Source organism: Podarcis liolepis (assembly GCF_965112155.1).
Source record: "Podarcis liolepis genome assembly, chromosome: 10".
Taxonomy (NCBI): Eukaryota; Metazoa; Chordata; class Lepidosauria; order Squamata; family Lacertidae; genus Podarcis; species Podarcis liolepis.
In genome coordinates this window covers 46157885-46178551 of record NC_139562.1, presented here as the reverse complement: position 1 = coordinate 46178551, position 20667 = coordinate 46157885, and the positions used below count along the sequence as shown (strand labels likewise).

At 41.1% G+C, this 20667-nt stretch overlaps 1 protein-coding gene across 5 annotated transcripts in view; it reads left to right on the top strand.

Moving 5' to 3' along the window:
- Window positions 1–1766: 1766 nt before the first annotated feature.
- Window positions 1767–20667, top strand: part of MSRB3 (methionine sulfoxide reductase B3) — a 58118-nt gene continuing 39217 nt past the window's right edge. The window contains exons 1-3 of one of the 5 annotated variants that reach the window (XM_083463777.1): window positions 1767–2184; window positions 13389–13532; window positions 15705–15831. In XM_083463777.1, the coding sequence (XP_083319903.1) occupies window positions 15756–15831 (76 nt within the window). In that variant the 5' untranslated portion in view covers window positions 1767–2184; window positions 13389–13532; window positions 15705–15755. Of the gene's footprint in view, window positions 2419–13388; window positions 13533–15704; window positions 15832–20667 lie in introns of all 5 variants that reach the window. The other 4 variants (XM_083463778.1, XM_083463775.1, XM_083463776.1 and 1 more) reach the window with 4 other exon arrangements.

Genomic DNA, 20667 nt, shown 5'->3' with positions numbered 1-20667 from the left:
GGAAGAGGGTTCAATATAGACTGCAGCACAAAGAGCCACACTATACCACATTCCACATAAAGTGTTTTTCATGCTGTCAGTTTCTGCTAAAAGTACTGAAAAATGGAGAGCCTTAGTTTGACACCAACTCCAAGTTAGATACCATTGGTACATTATGTGGCTTGCCATCAGAATTCCATAAATATGTGTGCTTATAGAAGGTGGTAAGATAAGTACTATATACCAAAATGCAATCACAAGAGAACCTGTTTGGTTCCAGCCATTCATTTAAACCTCCTTTAGTGAGTGGAAAAGACAACTTTAGAAGATGCTCAACTCCTTGTTTACAAGAAGCAAAATGGAGAAAGTATAGGAACACCACAAAAGGCATTCGTTATTTTAAAGATTCTTCAATACTCTATAAAGACCCCAAACTTCCTGCTTTTATCAGTTGCCTTTATGAAAACTCTGTTGGGTGAACCTGGAAAACAGTACATGCCTACTGCCATTCAGAGACCTTAGTGTACTGCTGCTGGGAGTTCATGCTCCCAGTGTCTCTTGGCGGTGGTCTTTTCTTTTAAAAGCAGTGTTTTTAATGTGAGCTTTTTCTAGCCTTATGATTCAGTCTGCCAAATGCGCCAAAGCTGAACAGCAGTGAGCCCTTTGATTTCTGTGTCTTTGTGAAATCTTTTAAAGTAGTACTTCTTTATTTCTCCCACTAGATTTTATGAGAGGGGAAACAAAGCATTTGTTTATGTTGATGCTTTTGTTTTAAGTCATTTCAGCATCTGAGGGAGTAGACTCTCTAGAAGCTCATGTCCCTGAAGGAAGCTGGAAGTTCCTATTTTAATAAGCTGCAGACTAATCCAGTTCTGCCCTTAAAAACCTTTTTATTGTGCTTTCTCGAAACTTCCTTAGGAATTATCCCTCAAAGTGGGTGGGGCTGTAGCTCTAAGGTGTAGGGCACATCCTTTTGTGTGCAAAAGGTTCCGCATTCAATCCCCAACATCTCCAGGTAGTGCTGGCAGAGACCCATGTCTAAAACCCTGGAGAACTACTGCCAGTCAGTGTAGTAAATACCAACCAGTAGTAAATACAGACCAACCTTAGACTGTTGGACTGCAAGTCCCATCATGCCTGGCCATGGGTCGCCCTGGCTATGGATGATGGGAGTTGTAGTTTTAACGGCTGCTGATCCAAGTTTGAGAAATACTGAATTCTGATCTTTTTGCTGCACCACTACGCAGCTCTGCCATGGATTTTGTTGGCTTCAAGCTTGCTTTTTTTAAACAAAAACACACACCCCCCCCAATTACTTACTGGGACCTAACAAGGCAAGAGGTCTAATGACTTCTTTCCATCCTGGGTATGGGTGGGATGCTTATCTGTATCACACTTTTATCATGTTTTGGTCTTTTTCTAAATAGCTTTATGAAGAGCACTCACATTTTAAAAAAGTAGTCTGACCTACCCAGCTTATGCCTCATAGATGCTGAAGAAATGCAGATGGAAAGGTTAATGTAGCTAGCGCCTAAGTTTGCTTCCACGCCCCCGTTCCTTCTCCTTTTGCATCTGTCTTTTAGGCTGCGATCCTAGGAGCGTGGGGATGCGGATTGCTTTCTTTACAGATCTCTCCGCAAGCCCGTCTTACTTGTTTTGGACTTGGGAGAAGCAGGCTGGAGGAGGGGGGGGGAAGCCAACCAAATAAAACGCCCCGCTTGCAGCAGAGCTCTGAAAAGGCACATGGCCAAATTCCAGGTGGAAGCAGAGCCATAGGGACCCATCACCACCCGGGGACTTGATTCTGAGGGGCGTCAGGAGTTCGCCTCCCCGGGACGGTGGGGGGGGGGGCGGAGTGAAGCTCACCCCGAGGTGCCTCAGGAAAACCACAGCCCGGCCGGCTTCTCCCCGGCTCGCGCTCTCTATGCTCATATTTGGAGTTGCCTGGGCAGCCGGTGCCCAGGAATTTCCCGTCATGCCTCTCCGAGAGGCGGCTGGGCCTGTCATTTCGCCGGGCCGTAGGCGGGCGGCGTAGCTGAGGGGGAGACGGTGCCTTCAGCCCCGGCTGCTGCTGTTTCTTCTCCTCCTCCTCCTTCTTGTTCTTCCCGCCTTTACTTTCCGCCTCGCCGCCCTCCATGCGCGCGGAGTTTCCCTCGCTGCTGCTCAACTTCTCTTGCCTTGTGGCGGCCGCTGCGCCGGTGGCAGGTAAGGGAGACGTCGTCGCCCGTCATTGCTGCAGACCGGGCAGCCTGCCCTGCCCTGCCCTGCCTGCCTCCCTTAGGGTTTCTAGAGCTTTCCATCCCGGCCCCGCTTTCTCTCTCCCCCGCCACACACCACCTTAAAAGTCTAGGGAAAGGAAGCCGTGTCATCCCTTCCCGAAGCTCAGGCATGTCTACTCGGGAGTAAGACCCCACTGAGTTCAGTGGCACTTGTTCCCAGGTAAGTGGGCACAGCAAGAAGCTCTCCTAGCCTAGGAGTCCTAAATCCGAAGGGCTGAGGTGTCTTCACCTCCCTTCCCCCCAATAAAATATTTGAGGTGTCCCCCCCCAAAAAAGTTGATAAGCATTGCCATTCAAATGGTTTCATGTGCACCCTGAATTGTTATCGATTTTGTGACGGGCGGGGCTTACTCCCCCCCCCCCAATATTTTGATCAAGTTGGCACCCGGACTCCTAGACTGCAGCCCACTTCACCTGGGAGCAGGTGCCATAGAAACTAAAGGGATTTTCCTATGAGTAAAAAAACCAAAAACAATCCACAAATGTCTTCGGAATGGTGGACAGTATGCTTATCTAAAAGGAAAAACCTTTACTTTTTGTTTCAAGGAGTTAAGAAGGTAATTGTGGCCATAAAACCAAGGGCTGGTAATGATTTCTGGGTTAAATATGTATGTAAAGGTTGCCCTGCTTGGAGGATCGCAGGAAGGCCCTTCTCACCTAGTATAATGTTTCCAATGGCGGGTAGCCACATCACGGCCTCTGGAAGCTCCCGACAGGAGCATGACGTACAAATTTGCATGTTGCGTATGTGCAGTTAGCTAACTTTAGCATCAGGATTTAAGGATCTTGTGGTGCGGTGTCCTCTTTAGATAGCGGTGTGTGTTACAAACTGTGTTAAACCAGCCCCAGCTGCATTTAGGGACCCTGCACTTCTGTCCCAAAGTCCTGCCTGGACAGCAGCACTGCTTATGTGGCAACAAAATCCAAAGGGTACTGTACTTTATTTGGTTTGCTTTTGGCACCTGCAGTAGGCTGGAGGGTAATTGAAGGGGTGAACCCTCACCCGCATAATACAGGGTTGCCTATAGATCCTCTTTGTAAGGATCGTATGCTGGAGGAATTTACATTTGTTTTCTCATTTTGGATGTAATAATTGCCAAAGCAAATTGTGTTCTAAAGGAGAAGTTATTTAATGGTCCAAAGTGAGTTTATGACTCCTGAATAGAAATAAAGCTGTTGGCAACTTTCTGGACTCTTGAGAAAGTATGTCCTAACTGGCCATGGAATGTTGGAATGCTAGATATAAGTCACATCCTACTGAGGGCTTGGAAAATAGTTTACTCTTGTTTTAATGCTGTGGAACCATGATGCACAAGTGAAATCATTTCAATCTCTGTACACAAAGTACAGAATAGATACAGAAGACCAGGAGGAGCTCCTTTTTTGAATTCATAAATGAGGGTTAATACTTTACACACAGAACTATGCATATATAAACGGATAAATGAATCCTTGCAAAAAAAAATAGTAGACAATCAGTCTTTTATCAGCTAATTACTTTGAAGGTTGTGGGACTTCAGATTGTAAAACTTCCTTTTCTAGTTGCTGATATTGAATCCTCTAACAAAAAATAATAGCATGACCTGGAACAGAAAGAGGAAGCCTAAGATACACAATATATTAGAGTTAGCAAAGTTAATGGATAAACTACGTGAAAAGGACAATAGCGATTTTGAAAAAGAAACCCTTTACAATATATTTGCAGAAACAAAAAAGCAAAACAAAAACATGGACTCATTGGCAGGATTTAAATAAACATTTACAATTTTATTTATAGAGAACAAGAAGTATAACAATATGATATACAAGAAGTATGACAATATGATAACAATACAAACAGCAGAAAGTATCATTTGATGTAATAAACCAGAAATGGAAGCTAAGGGAAGTCAACAGGGAGGGGGGAAATTGGAAAATGGTTGTTTTGTAATGATATTGGATATTTGTTACAGGAAAAGAAAACCAGTAAAAAGATACACAATGTATTAACATTTAGGTCTTTTTCTAAAGTTTATTGTAAGATGGAAACAAGGATGTAAATTAGTGCTGTGAAAAAATATTCTATCTTGGAATAAGATCAGAAAGATGCTTTATTCTACATTGAGAGACACTTTTTTGTTGTTCATCTCCCAGAATCTTGGGCAGGCATTCAAAGCTGCAAGGTGGTCCAACAAATATTGCCTCCTAGAGTCCTGCTATCACCTTTGCCTAGTCAGCTGGAATTCAGGGAAAGGACTCTGCTTTCTGAACAGTGTTGACAATTCAGGGATTCCCTCATGCCTATCAGCTAAGCCATGTCAAGGATCCCAATTCCTTTGGATGATGTCACTGGAAATAGTTCCCTGTTTATGGAATGCCTCCCTGGTGAGATGCATCTGTCTCACTCATTATTAACTTTCAGAATGAATTTTAAAACATCCCTGTTTATGCAGGCGTTTGATTGCAGTAATATGCTTGGCAGCCTTGAAATTATTAGCTCTGAGGATAAGTGACTTTCATTTTTAAAAATGTTTTTAATTTCTTAAAAGTTTTAATCCCTATTCAGTTTTTGAATGCTGAATTCTCATTTCTTATTCTTAAATACATTCCTGTGTTCCTTCAATGCACATTGGAATTAGTAGTAGCATACTGCTCACAAGATTACATAGATGAATGACATGTGCCTTCCCTATATTGTAACTCAGGGTGGCCCAACTTTTCATCCTAAGTGGGCAGCAAAAGTGCTTTTACACAGAACCCGCAGGTTTCACATTTCCTTTTCATGTGGGGATGGGGGGAGCAAGGTCAAAGTTTGATGCCCCCCCCCCAGCCCTTGCACTGCCTTTGCAAAGCTAGCTAAGCAAGGCACAGGGCTTTGGGAAGGAGGTATGAGGCTCTGGCAGGATCCTGGAGCCCTTCTACCTCTTTTCAAAGGTCGGGAAAGTGCTAACTAGGCTTTCAGAAGGAGGCAGGAGGACTCTAGAGCCCTCATTCCTCCTTCCCAAAACCCAATGCCTTGCTTACCTGGCTTGGGGAATTATACATCTCTGCTTCTTGGGAGAAAAGCAATGACAAACCTAGACAGCACCCTAAAAAGCAGAGACATCACCTTGCCAACAAAGGTCCATATCGTTAAAGCTATGGTTTTCCCAGTAGTGATGTATGGAAGTGAGAGCTGGACCATAAAGAAGGCTGATCGCCGAAGAACTGATGCTTTTGAATTATGGTGCTAGAGGAGACTCTTGAGAGTCCCATGGACTGCAAGAAGATCAAACCTCTCCATTCTTAAGGAAATCAGCCCTGAGTGCTCACTGGAAGGACAGATCCTGAAGCTGAGGCTGCAATACTTTGGCCACCTCATGAGAAGACTCCCTGGAAAAGACCCTGATGCTGGGAAAGATGGAGGGCACAAGGAGAAGGGGACGACAGAGGACGAGATGGTTGGACAGTGTTCTCGAAGCTTCTAAAATGACCAAACTGCAGGAGGCAGTGGAAGACAGGAGTGCCTGGCGTGCTCTGGTCCATGGGGTCACGAAGAATCGGACATGACTAAACGACTAAACAACAACAAAGGTGACAGTTGCATAGAATATATTAGGAGAGGAATGAAGCTTTTTGTATATCAGTGGAATATAAACAGGTGATGAATACGAACTTGTAGTGTACCAATAGAGTATCGGGAACTCGGTAGCTCAGCCAGTGGGATTACTTTCACCACCCAAGCAAGTCCTCCCTTACCAAAGAAAACTGGGAATGCACTTTTAGGGCCCATTGGCAGCAGCATCTCTACCTGCTCCACAACTGATGCCACATTTGACCTTAGGTGTGGGGCAAGTGAGTGTGGGTTTCGGAAAATGGCCTCTCAGGCCAAACTGGGACCAGTGCTGGGTCTAATTATGCCCATTGGCTAGAGGTTCTCCATGCCTGGTTTAGCTCACGATCTATAATAGTAGATGTGAATCCACCCACATTGTGGCATAGTGCAGATCACTTTGATTCCAACCTAGTGCTGAGAAATTCTACTTGCTTGATGACTCACTATTGTTTCTTATGGGACGCTTTTTTATGCTTACTTTTATAGTTCTGTCCTAATGCCTAGAGTGTAGTTTCCTTCTTTGTGTTGTTGTTGTTGGAGTTTGCCAAGAAATGTGAGCAAGATAGCCCTTCAAGGCTTATTTCCAACAGACTTTCCATGTGACTATTAAATTTAAACATTTGTTCCTATATTATTTTAAAGGTTTAGTGCTCTTGAGATTATAATATTTGGTTTAACGATATTTATTTCTGCACTTGATATAAAAGTATCAGATGTCCACATCCTAATGGCAACCTATGAAAACATAATTAAAGATTTGAAAAAGCTCTGCAAAGTACTATAGACTCTGCCATAAAAGCTTATGCCACAATTCATTTGTTAGTGTTTACGGTGCTGCATGACTTCTTGTTAATATTGTATGTCTCTCTTATCCATCTTAACTATTAGTTTCCCCAGGATACAATATCTGTCTGCTTATACATGTATAAGAGGAAAAGGTTTGTGTTGGGCTTTTTATTCTGAACTGACAAAAGACTTCAAATACTCTTACTTATTTTTCCCTTGAGTTGAAGGTTAGAGAGATGGTGAATTGGAGCAGACAGCTTCAGTTTCTGCTGTTTTAGTATTTGTTGTAGCATAGTCACACCTAAATATCAGAACGTAAATCCTTACAGCCAAAGAGTGCCACCAAATGCAGTGCTTTAATTTTTTGTTAGAAGTTAATGGTGTAACCATTCATTTATGGAAAAAAACTCCTGCTCTAGTGCATTCGGGGACACCAGTGGTGCAGGGACTGGCCCTCCAGATGTTTTGGGACTACAACTCCCATCATCCTTAGCTAACAGGACCAGTGGTCAGGGATGATGGGAGTTGTAGTCCCAAAACATCTGGAGGGCCGAGTTTGCCTATGCCTGGTCTATTTACTGCCCCTGGTTATCCGGGACTGTTCATATCAGCAACACCCTTTGATTCTGTTAAATACTGTTCATCTACAATCTTTCAAATGTTGCTATCCATCTTAATACCATGGTTATTTACAGTTATGTAAGTTTTATAAATTGGTCAAACTTAAAAATCAGGTTTAACTGAATTAGGGGAAATGTTTGTGTGGGAGTGTTTAAATTGGCTTTATTCTAATCTTGTTTAAGGTGGCAAGGAATCAGATTAAACTAAGCCAACTAAGGCGATTTTAAAGGAGAATAGGTGTCTCCACTAACTGGATTTTCACCTATTTAATTAAATAAGATTTCAAAAAGATTTTTGTTCAAACTAGGCCAGAATCATTCCTTTAAACAGAGAATTGGCTCATGCATTGAGAGTTTAAAAGCAGATCTGCAGTACTGTACAGCAGAAAGTAGATCTTGCCTGGCAATGTAGCAGCCTCCTCTGGCACGTACAGAGTTTACCAAGGCACTAGTTTAATCTACTGCATCCAAAAATGCTTAACTGAGCACCTGTGCCATCTGTATCCCTTTTCTGGAGGGAAGACCCTGGAACACGGGCCCTGGAACTTTGACTATAACATCAGTTTTCAGGGACAAGAAGAGACTAATATAATTACCCCCATGATTGTATATCTTTTTTGTGCACATTTCTGTGGATTGCCTTCTAATTATAGATCCATTCTCTGTTACAGAAGTGGTGATCCATTTTCGGTCTGAGGGCCATATTTCCTCATGGGCAGCCTCATGGGCAGCTACATACCAGTGGTGGGCAGGGCCCAGGGTCAACAATTCTACTCTTCTACTGGATTCTACTCTTACCTTTGTCCAGTAGGCTATATTACAGCTACCCAAAAGTCAGGCGTTTCTACACCCTGACCCACCACCCTCAACAACTCTCTTCAAACAAGCAAGAAGTATTTTTTATCACAGTTCAAGAACACATTGCAGCCAGGCGAAAGCACCTGAGGACGGTGCAGAGCAGGACCAGTGATGGGTATCGCCTGGGGAGAATCTTCAGGAAAGACAGAAGTCCATAGAGGGCCACATTTGTATCCCAGGCTGGTTATTCCCCACCTGAGCTCTATTACAACACCAGACTGTGCTCACTGCACTTTCTTGGGCATCATCCTTGATCTCTGAAAATTTCCTACACTAAATGCCTCATCAACAGGATGCCTATGGATGCCTGACCTCATTGTATGAGTCACCATAGCCCTGCTTGATCCTCTAGTGTGTATTACCCTTTGCATACTATGACTCTGGCACCTATATTCATTTTCCATACTGTCTACTGGATGAATTGGTCTTTTTATATATTCTGCCAAGAGTATGGAATGCTCCCTTTTCCTAACTCACAGCAGCTATAAGCAGATGGAGCGTAGTTTCTGGGAAACACAAGGAAGTAAGTGTTCCACTGTTGTCTTATTACTTGCACATTGAGTCTAGGGGATTCCCCAGGATGGTTTTAGACTTGCCTTTTGCAAGAGTTTTAAATTGGTGTTTATTTTCCTTTATAGAGAACTACTGTGCTCATATCTTCTTGCAAGGAAAACACAACTATGCTAAATCCTCAGATCAATAGCTGGGCAAGTGCGCACTGTCATTTGGTTGTTCCACTGACATCAGCCGGACTTTTGTAATGAGTGCAATAACAAAGCAGAATTTACTGTTCTGTCCTTGTCATCAGTCAGGCCCTTTTAAAACCCCAGCAATTTTAAATAAAAGTGGGGAAATACTAAAACACCTCCAACAATTCCAGGCCTGTACTAATATTATAAAAAATATAATTACCATTTGAATCTGGCAGTTGTGTCAAGTGCTTGTATATCTATTTACTACAAGCACTCAAATAATAAAAAATAGATGATAATCAATAATAATGATAAATGATATTATTTGATGGATGCCTGTACATGGGTGAGATGTTAGGAGGTTGCATTCCCTGTCTGCAAGGTGAGATATAGTAAGAAATTCTCTTTGTCACCTGGACTGCACTAATAAAAATGACACTTCGTGGCATGTTGTGTTCTTTGGTGATTGGGCTGGGCTACAGAGGCCACAGAAAACTGAGAATTTGGGAATCGGTTCTGTGCCTGCATCATAAATGGAACGCCTGACTATTCATGGGAAGCAGGGAAAGGGGTTTAAAAGAAGACTCAGTAATTCAATTTAGTATTTAAATTTTCAGACTTCATCTATGTTCCCAGTATTTTCTTCTTCTTCTTTCTAAATGCACAGTTGTGTTGCTTTTTTCCTCCTCCTAACTTCAGATTTGGCTGGAGTTTAGTCATTACGTAGGACAAGGGAGGATATGAAATCAATAATTCAGCTTTAATAATAGCCCACAAAAGCTTTCATGATATAAGGGGAAGAGTTTTTTCTCTCTCATGGTCACAGGCTGAACTTTTGTGACACATAGTGAAAACCATTAGAAGGTAAAAAAACAAACAAATGTATTTTTTTATACTTGAGTTCAGTGAACAGTTTAAATCTCACTGTGGCATACATTTTTACTTTTAATGTCTGATGAAAATGGTATTTCATACATTATTAAAGAAAATGAGAATACCATGATTGCTGCTAAAATGACTTTTGTAGTTACTGGCTTAAGTGTGTAAATTGTGAGAGACCAAGTTCTTTATGTAATTTTCACTCTAGTCATGAATTTGCTAGGTGCCCTGAGGCAAGCTGTTATCTCTTAGGCTCTGCAGTAAGAGGGTAATATTACTGACTACCTGTAAGGTAGGGTTGTTGTAAGGGTTACTAAGATCACATGTACATAAAGTACTCTGAATGAACTCTAAAGAGCTATATAAATGCTAAGTGTTAGCATCATCTAGATTTTTAATGCAGTAATTTAACATAGATGTGGCTGCTGCGTTATGGTTCTGCACCTACAATTCTGATGGTTTAAAAAATGTTTTCTTTGTGTGGGTATTTTATGGGCTATTGACTCCCAGTATGTTGTATCAGCAAATTCATTGACATTAAGAATTTACTGCAGCTTTGAGTGACTGTCAGTTCTCTGCTGTGCTAATGGCTTGTTAAGAAAGACATCTAACGACTTAGAACTGAACACAAGCCATTTCTATTCTAAGAAGCAATTATGTATGCTGACACAGCATATGCTATTGAAACAGCCGTTCTTACATGTTGTTCCAGCTAACTATGTATTTCATCTCATAACTATTAAATGTTCAGGTGGAAAGCCCTGCTTGGTGGCATTTTGCCGTCCCCCCCTCCACATTTAATGCAGCCAACTACTTTAAAGCAAGTTCTTCAGTTTTAACCCTTCCATTAATTTGTTGACAAAATGTATAAATAAGGTATGACATTATAGGTTCAGCCAAAACTGACTTAGGAGGTGGAACCCTATTAACATAGAGGTGGGTAAGTGGGATTACTGCAAATTGAGTTTTTCCTATGTTTCTCCATTGCAGACATTCCATTACAGTCTCTCAGCATTCTGTCATATTCCCTAATACCAATTTGAGTCTTCCTCTCCTTGTGCTAGGGACGCGGGTGGTGCTGTGGGTTAAACCACAGAGCCTAGGGCTTGCCAATCAGAAGGTCGGTGGTTCGAATCCCCGCAACGGGGTGAGCTCCCGTTGCTCGGTCCCAGCTCCTGCCCACCTAGCTGTTCGAAAGCATGTCAAAGTGCAAGTAGATAAATAGGTACCGCTTCGGCAGGAAGGTGAACGGTGTTTCCGTTTGCTGCTCTGGTTCACCAGAAGCGGCTTAGTCATGCTGGCCACATGACCCGAAGCTGTACGCCGGCTCCCTTGGCCAGTAAAGCGAGATGAGCACCACAACCCCAGAGTCGTCCGCGACTGGACCTAATGGTCCCTTTACCTTTACCTCCTTGTGCTAATGTAGCCAAAACCATATAAGCTACACACAAGAGGGAAGTATTGGCAGACTCAGGATATCCCAAAGTATGTACAAGTACGGAAAAGCCTCCTGCTGAAACAAACCTAAAGGAGAACAAAGAAAGCAAGTATCAACAGGCTTGATGCTTATACTAATTACAAAAGAACACAAGTTATTGTGGAGCAATTACATTGCTGTTTCTGTTTTTAAATGAATTATTTTGTTTTATATTTATTCTGGGCTTCCCTGAATAAGCTATGTGTGGTGTACCTAGTTCCCCCATTTCATGGCTGAGTGAGGATTTGAACCTGGGTCTTCCTAATTCGCCCCTTTGCCATACCAATCCTTCCTGCTCCTGGTCTTCAAATAAGGCTGACAATCTCACCTGTACCTTGCTTCCTTCCCAGGATGCCCCTTCCGCCCGTTGTCGCAAAATGTCCCTGTCAATAACTCAGGCAGAGATTTTGTAAGAACAACCAGTTTTCTTCCTCTGAAGAGTGGCTGCCTGCTGCCCATTGGTGGCCTAAGAGTCTGCCCACCTACTATGTCTTTTGTCCGAGACCATGCTCAGTGTTCCATTGGCACTGGAAACCTGGTTAGCGCCACAGGGCTTTTTTTGGGAAGCTCAGTTGGCCCCCTCTCATTGCTTTTCTGAAGTTCTGTTAATGCCTTTCCCCCTTCTTGTTCTGAGCTACATTCTACTTGTCCCTGTTTTTTTCATATGATTATGTGTTGATTAAATTATGTTTTTAACTTGTGATTGTGAGCTGCCTTAGGGACTCCACGCGGAACCCCATGTGGATAAATTATTTTCTATTCCATGCACCTGCCTGTCAATTTGACTGTTTACTCGAGGGAAATTGTGAAAATAATAGGCGCTTTCATCACTGTAGACTTTACTTCTGCTATGCAGCTGCAATGCACCAAGGCAAGATAGTGAGCCATCTGTCTTCTTTCAGCCACCACCCCAAACTTTAGGCGATCAATGCCTGATTCTTGCGTTTTATGCAAGATTCACACTTTGATGCCTTAGTATCTGTGGATTTTTGTCAAGGGTATTTTAAACTTGTGGTATTACCCACTCCTCTGTTTGATGAAAGGTTGTTCCATATGTCTGGCAAAGCCTACTTTTTATTTTTAAGATGGTTTAAGCATACTTATAACACCAATCCTGGCTCAATTACACTGGTTTCCATTTAGTTCTAGGTCCAATTCAAAGTGCCTGTTTTGACACATAAAGCCTTAAATGGCTCAGGACTGCAATGTTGTTGTTTAGTCGTTTAGTCGTGTTCGACTCTTCGTGACCCCATGGACCAGAGCACGCCAGGCACTCCTGTCTTCCGCTGCCTCCCGCAGGACTGCAATGCAGTACCTCAAAAAACTGACTCTCCCCATATGAACTGACCCCAACCCTGTGATCATCATCTGAAGCCCTTCTTTATGTGCCTCCTTCTCGAGAGGTCTGAGGGTGGCAACGGGAGAAAAGGCCTTTTCTGTGGTGGCTCCCTACTTGTGGAATGTTCTTCCTAGGGAGGCCTGCCTGGCGCCTTCATTATGTATCTTTAGGTGCCATGCAAAAACTTTCATCTTCTCCTAGGCCTTTGGCTAATTAAACAATATATGGCATTTTAAGCTACGTATGTGGGCGGAGTATTGTTTTTGTTTGTTACTATGTTATATATTTTTGTGCTTTTATATCGTAAACTGCCCTGTGGTCCTCAGATGACGGGAGGTATAGAAATTCAATGAATGAATGAATGAATGAAATATGTTGTGAGAAGCTTAAGCACCCTCTTTATTAAAGCATATTTGGGCCTCTCCCCCTTTACTTCTTATTAGCTGGATGACAATAAGTGTCAGACTCCTGAGATGAGGCAATCCTTTCTGAATTTTCAGTGAAATCCCAAATTGCATGTGTTCACTGTGTGTACCGTTACAAAGAACAGATGGACTTATTTAGTCTAGAGCGCTTAATTGCTTCTTGAGTGTGAGCCAACCTACACTTTTATTTCTAATTGATATTAATCTTTTTAACTTTCAAAAGTTCTATCATCTGGTTTAAGCAACAACACAAGCCATTCCTTTCGCTCACACTTTTCTCCTATGCTAACCACTAGGTGGTGCTCTGCTCCTTAGCTAGTGGAAAGAGCAGCATTAATCATAAATCACTAAGCCAAAGCATGCTAGAGGCCTCTCTACTCCTGGGGCACCCAGTTGTTTTTTTTTAATGGTAGAATACATCTTTGTTCTTTGCCTGACCTGAAGAGTGACATCACTGCCTTTCTTCCTGTTGCACTGTAGCTGCTTGACTCACAGTCTTTGACACAAGCCAGATGGCTGCAATTGGTAGGCGCACAGGCTGCCTGGTACTACAGTTGATGAAACAGAATAGGAAGACGTTTTATGATCAGCTGCGGGAGCACAATAAGACTCCAGCTTTGCTAGGTAATTACGTTTTCACTGCACACTTTTATTCCTCATGGTGAAGGTTGCTTGGGAGAAAAGATTACATTTTTATTTGTGTGTTTGGAATGCATATACCTTTGATCTTTTATTAGTCAGTAGTCTGCTCCAGAGGAATGTTAGTTGGGTGTTTTTTGTTTTTTTTTTTAAAGAAAGGAAACAAAAAAGCAGTTCTGCAGTCACTCGTGGAAATGACATGTTTATTTATGTTTAATGGTTCTCTCAGGCTATTCATTGCGGTACTTACCTTCTCACTCTTCCTCCCCACCTCTCCATTTAGGAACTCACAAATGTTTCATTTCCATCGCTTTCTAAGTCAGCGTTCAGCCATGTTAATTCAAGCAGGGTTTTTATTGTTATTGTAGTTGTTGGTACGTCAAACTGATTTAGTAATACATATATTGATGCTTCTTATGTAAAGGGACTGGAAGAAGCAACATACAACTTCCCCTTTGCTTGACGTAGGGGAAGTAGAAACAGTCATCCTTCTTGTATATGTTTAGGGTGACTGCATATCCTACTTTAGAGGACAGTCCTCTGAAGAAGTGATCAAAATCCAATTTTAAGGATGGAGAAGGAACAACAAGGGGCCCTCTCAGTTAGTTCATGGAGAGCAGACTGCAGGCACCACAGGTCACCTGGTCACTGTAACAAGATGTATTTCGCTTAAGCTAGGAGATTTGCATCCTAGAAAATTTCTCACGAATAACCTACATACATTTGCATGCCTTTTACATTGCAAAACTAATGCACACAATGCAAATGGAAAGGATTGGATCCCAAGGTTTGTGTGAGTAGAAGGCCGTTCATGCAGCAGATCTTTCCTGTCTCATCCAGACCATGTGCTCCCTAAAATGCATGTCAGGAGCATAGACTGTAGTGTGGGGTGGGAGCTACTGCTGTGGGGAAAGGGAATCACTGACAATTGGGAAGATAGATGTTGCATGAGTGTAGTTCTGCTTTCACAAGGTGCCTTCTCTTGCATAACTTTTGGATTCAATCTCATGTTTTTCAGAACTTAAAGAGGGAGCAAAGAAGATATAACTATTACCCACCCGGGCCTTCCTCCTACTCTTTCGATGTTTGCACACAGGTTTCTAGGCTGTTGGTGTGCCCTGATTTAGTGTACCCATGATGCCCACAAGTCAAATGAAAATGGTGTCAATTTCCATGTTGATCCGGTTTGGCCAAATTACACACCAGGGAATTAACATGGAGGCCATAGATGATATTTTACAAATAAGGAATTGCCCAGGTTCTTGTACAAACATCTGCAAAACTTTGCCTCCCTTTCTACTGCTTCCTGCAACTTTGGTTTACCTTCAGATTACAGGCGGATGAAGTTGTTGTCACGGTGCAAAATTAGTGCAGCTAATAAAACGTTTTATTATACAAAGTGTGCAATCTGTTGCAAACTTCTGGATATTCAAATGAACGGGAAGAGCAGAAGAGAATAGATGCAGCCTTGCACAATCTGTTTTATTGCAGCCTGCCAACTAGAAGTTTCTTTTTGGTTTGGATTGCAGAAACTTAAGGAAAGATTCTATGTTTATTTCATAGGGTAACTGCACTTTGCCAACTCTTGTAACAAATTTCCAGTCCCCTCAGATTAACTTTCCTCTCTGCATCTCTTGCTCTTTGACCAAAGGCCTCAGTGCAGTGTTCATGGGATTACACCATTTAAATATGATGACAGGGAAATTGTTAAAAGTACTCAACAGTTTCAAAGTGCCTATTATTTGTGTAACACTATCTGCCCCATTATTTTGAAGGGACCTGGAACATTCATGTAATCTCATAATAAGAGAAAAAGAAAAGTTCTGTGTTTTACTTTCTGAATTTTTCATGAGATCATTTCCCAATCATCCTTGAATTCCCTTTTTTTGTGTGTCTTGTATTTTAGCAAGGTGCATCAACGCCCGGTGCAGTCAGTGTGTTTGCTTATTATGTTATCAATCATGCTAATGTAATCAAGCATAAAAGCCTGACGGCAAGGAATTAGATAAAATTACTTACGAATGTGTATTTGGAATGTTAGTCTTGTATTTTCCTTTCATTTTAAAAAAAATCATAACCACCAGTTTTGCTGTGAATGTATCTAACATTTTTGATGTTTTAATTTTATTTTCATCTTTTTTTTTCTCCCTTACTCAGCTCTTGCCCCTGTTCTTTGCCTCTGGTTGTGTTGGTGAGGATATTACAGTGATGTCTGCATTCAACCTTCTGCATTTGGTGACAAAGAGCCAGCCAGTGGCCCTGCGAGCCTGTGGGCTTCCCTCAGGTTGAATGGCTGCTACTTGTTGTGGTCATGCATATGGAGGTCCCTCTTAGTGACGTGGGTGCCTCTGCTACAGTAAATACTATGCCATGCTTTGCTAAACTGCTGGCTATCTAAAACGTCTGAAGCTGAAAGTATTTGTTAAAGAGACACCATGCTTTACAGCTATGTTGGAAAATTATTTGAGAAATGTTGACTGTCTTGGAGGCCCATACATGACACATTTCTTTAGATTTGACAACGTTTCTCAGTTCACAAAGAAATAATAAAAAAACCAATATAATTGTCCTGTAAATAATAGTCACATTAAATACTGTATTTTTTGCTCTATAAGACGCACCAGACCATAAGACGCACCTAGTTTTTGGAGGAGGAAAACAAGGAAAAAAAACATTCTGAATCTCAGAAGCCAGAACAACAAGAGGGATCGCTGCGCAGTGAAAGCAGCGATCCCTCTTGCTGTTCTGGCTTCTGGGATAGCTGTGCAGCCTGCATTCGCTCCATAAGACGCACACACATTCCCCCTTACTTTTTAGGAGAGAAAAAGTGAGACTTATAGAGCAAAAAATACGGTACTCCCCAAGCAATATATAAGCAATACAGTCGTACCTTGGAAGCTGAACGGAATCCATTCCGGAATTCAGCTCGACTTCCAAAACATTCGGAAACCAAAGCACAGCTTCTGATTGGCTGCAGGAAGCTCCTGCAGCCAATCAGAAGCCCCGTTGGACGTTCGGGTTCCAAAGAACCGGAACACTCACTTCCGAACACTCACTTTGCGGCATTCAAGACCCAAAACATCCGAGTACCAAGGTGTTCGGGATCCAAGGTACGAGTGTATTTACAAATGTCATCCATCTGCAGAATAAGGAAGACAATTTTCTGTGATTGTCCCTCCCCACTGCAACCCCTTAATTCTACCCAAGATCCACCCTGGGGGAATGAAGTCCCTCCAGAGCAGATCTTGGACGGGGAACCCAAAAACAAGACATGAGAGCAGTGGCCCTTGCCCAAAGGTGTTTCCTGCCAATAAGAGGTGCAGCTAGGGGAAGAGAACTGAAATTGACTCAATAGTTTCCACTTCAAAACACTAGCACCTACTTTCTAGTCTAGATGTACTTAAGTGTACATTAATAAGGGAGAATGGCATTAGTAATACGGCATATATATCTATAAGTAGTCACTGCCTTCTGTATTAGACATTAGAGCTGGTCTGACTTTTTTTGTTCACCTTTTTATAACAGAATTGCACTTTAAGATAGTTTATGAATATCTTCAGAGCAATCTGCTTCCCCTCTCACCCAATACTCTTCCTTTTTCCAAGCCTATCACAGTTTATGCCACCTTATTGGCCTCTTCCTAATATTGCTATTCATCTGGAATACATCTTGTTTTTCTGTAGGAAATATTAGAAGTTATATGTTTATATAATCAAGGTGTTTTTATTTTTTCCCCAGTGCATAAAATTGGGATTATTTAGAAATGACTTAGTTTTAAATTAACACATGTTCTGTAGAGATTTCAGCCTAAAAGTTAATTGCTCCAGATTGCCAGTAGATGGCACTAATTATGTATTCTTTAGAATATTTTAAATAGAATTATCCCTCTCCAAACAAGAAATCTTTCACATGCAGACTTAATCTTGTTTGAAAAGCAATTCTAATCTAGAAAATATATCAATAGTGTTCTACTTGACAATTGAATAATCTAACAATATTTGAGAATTCATTACATTTCTGTTAATATACAGATAAATTTTGTTTTATAAAAACTTTAATGTAAATTTGTAAGGATAAAATCAAACCCTTATTCATATGAATTTATACAAAACTTTAAAATATATTTTCTGTAGCAGAGCACCATATTTATATAGGGGGAAACTGACTTTGCTTTGCTGTGAGTTTGCATTTTATAAGCTCATTCATCTCTTTTTCTCATTCACACTTTACGTTGCTTGCATCACCTTTTGCATGTAGTAGAAAGCTATTCTTGCTCTTAGAAGTCTAGAAAAGTAGAATTACATGTATAAGTTTAGTTACATTGATTGTTAAGATGTCTGAAAGACATGGATGCTTCTTAACACTAAAGTTTTTAAATACTGTGCAGTGTTTAATTGCTAGAATATTTAAATACCATTTATAAAATATTTTCTAAGTTCACCGTGGAAATTACAATACAGGTATTGGGCATATCATGTTGTTTTTTTGGTATGTTTTTAATGTTGAATTTTGTTTTCTTTTAATTGACTTTAATAATAATTAGGCAGTTTTAATGTGAAAATGAACTCTTACAAAGTCGTTAAGTAGCTTGTTGAGACTACTTTAATGATAATGGGAAATACAAAATTCAGCCACATCTGTCAAGCAGTAAATATGTTTTGAGTATAATACCTATCAAAAAGGAAGGTGCAAAACTGTTCAAATCTAGTGGGGGTTTTTATACAAAAGTCCTTTAGCAGATAGATTTTTTAAAAATCCTAGTAAGATGTATAGTGAACCTATTTGCCTCAACTTGAGCGTCACAGTTTTAAACACAGAATTCAAATTGTTGGATATTTAATCTTAAACTAATTTCAGTCTTTTCCTTGCTGTGAGTCAGTTTACTGTGACCACAACTTGAGAGCTGAACTTGTTCCTGTCCTAGTTATTTAAAGTGGTTTCTTTTACACATTTTAAAGAGTTCTAGACAATTTGTCTATTAAAACCAACATCCAAACTAGGAGATGAAGGGCCCTTTACTGTTTGAGGTCATCAGTGAGGTGTTTCAGAGAGGCTAAAGTACAGTCTCATATCTTCTGATCTGAAAACGTCCCTCCAATTTGTCCTTCTTGAAGATGGGTTACTGAGTAAGCAGTGGTCCAGTTCCAGGAACACATGGTTACATCTGTACCAGTTCAATATTTGGTCAGGAAATAACATTAAGACTGTGCTTTTGACCTTGATTGTTTGTCTTCTGGTGTCTATGTTTGGGAGCTGGATATGCGTGAACCAACTGAAATTAACTCTACACACTATAGAAGTAGTAATGATTGGGAGGTATTAAAATATAGAGCATGTTGGCACTCACATCATTGTTCAGAGTGTCAGCAATGTACATCCTTTGGTCACTTAAAGGTAAAGGTACCCCTGACCATTAAGTCCAGTTGTGGACGACTCTGGAGTTGTGTGCTCATCTCGCTCTATAGGCCGAGTGAGCCGGCATTTGTCCACAGACAGCTTCCGGGTCATGTGGCCAGCATGACTAAGCCGCTTCTGGCGAACCAGAGCAGCGCATGGAAATGCCGTTTACCTTCCCGCCGGAGTGGTACCTATTTATCTACTTGCACTTTGAACGTGCTTTTCAACTGCTAGGTGGGCAGGAGCAGGGACTGAACAACAGGAGCTCACCTCGTCGTGGGGAATCGAACCGCCGACCTTCCGATCGGCAAGCCCTAGGCTCTGGTTTAGACCACAGCGCCACCCACGGCTTGCAGTATTTGATGTGCTCCTATATTACTCTTCATTGAGCCCTGATATTTGGTTGCAGTGGGTAGGCATATAGGTTGTGGTCCTCTTTCAGAGATGGACCTCATAGCCATCATGCATAGCTTTATAATCCTGACATGATCCACCCTAAGGCACTTTGTGTGGCGCTACCATTGGTAGTGGTTCAGAAGCTGTAGCTGGTGCAGCGCATTTGACCTTTCTTACGTGGATAGGCTAGTCATAATCATAATGTATTGTGATTGACAGCACTCCAATGCCTGCACTGGCTTCCTGCTGCCTCCCAGACTCAATCTCAGGTGCTGCTGATTATTCCAACGGACCTAAATGATCTTGTCAAAACACCCCCCACTGTTTTATTGTATCATGACCTTTTTCATTTGAACAGTTCAGTTAAGCCCACCATCTAGTATGTACAAAGTCACGATTGTGAGTGCATTCAGAGAAGAGTTCTCAGGGGTGGACATTCTTGGCCAGGAACTTTGGCAAGTTTCTACACGTGCTTGAAAGTCCAGAAAGACCCCCAACACTGCTTACAAATAAGGAAACAGAGAGCAAAACACTATATAGCAATAAAGTGGCATCAGATACTGTAGATATAAATACAGAAAAATGCATTTAAAAGTTTTAGAATGCCAGGGCTTCCCTACCGTTTCATTCTAGAGTAGAAGTACTCAGGATTTGCTGGAATTTTATATTTGCATTTGTTTTTATTATTATTTTTAAGTCGGAACTAGTTTTGAGTGATGGAGAGGTAGTGTATAAATATTTGAAATAAGTGTGATTTAAAAACAAATAAGCTCAGTCTTTGAAGGCTAGTTGTTCTTCCACAGTTTTTAAAAGATTCCCCCCCCCCCAAAGAAAAGCCTCACTGGAATATTGGTAAAAAAATTAGTGAATATTAGAACAGTGAAAATCAGTAGAAAAATACTGGGAAGGTTGTACTGAAATTAATAAAGAATCAATATACAAAATGTAAGTATGGCAGCAACAATAATAAATTTATAAGATATTTTGTAATTTGTTATGTTTTATAAAAACAATACAAATACCCTCTGAAATGATATAATGGATGAATGCAAAGATGAAGTGCAATCCTTCATCTTTTAATTCTTATAAACAAATTAAAGAAGACCTTTTTGTTCAATCAAACTTTTGGTAGCCAGGGACAAATTGAGATAAGACAAAAAGGGTTTGTAATTTTTTTTTATTGGACTTTGGAGCTTTGTTCTACCATTGCTACCTATTATGAACCTCCAGAGATGGAAGTGGGCCACATAAAATAAAATAAATAGTCTTTTTGTAGCCCTGGATTTAGATTGGAAGCTATGGTGACTTAAATTATAAAATTAAGAGA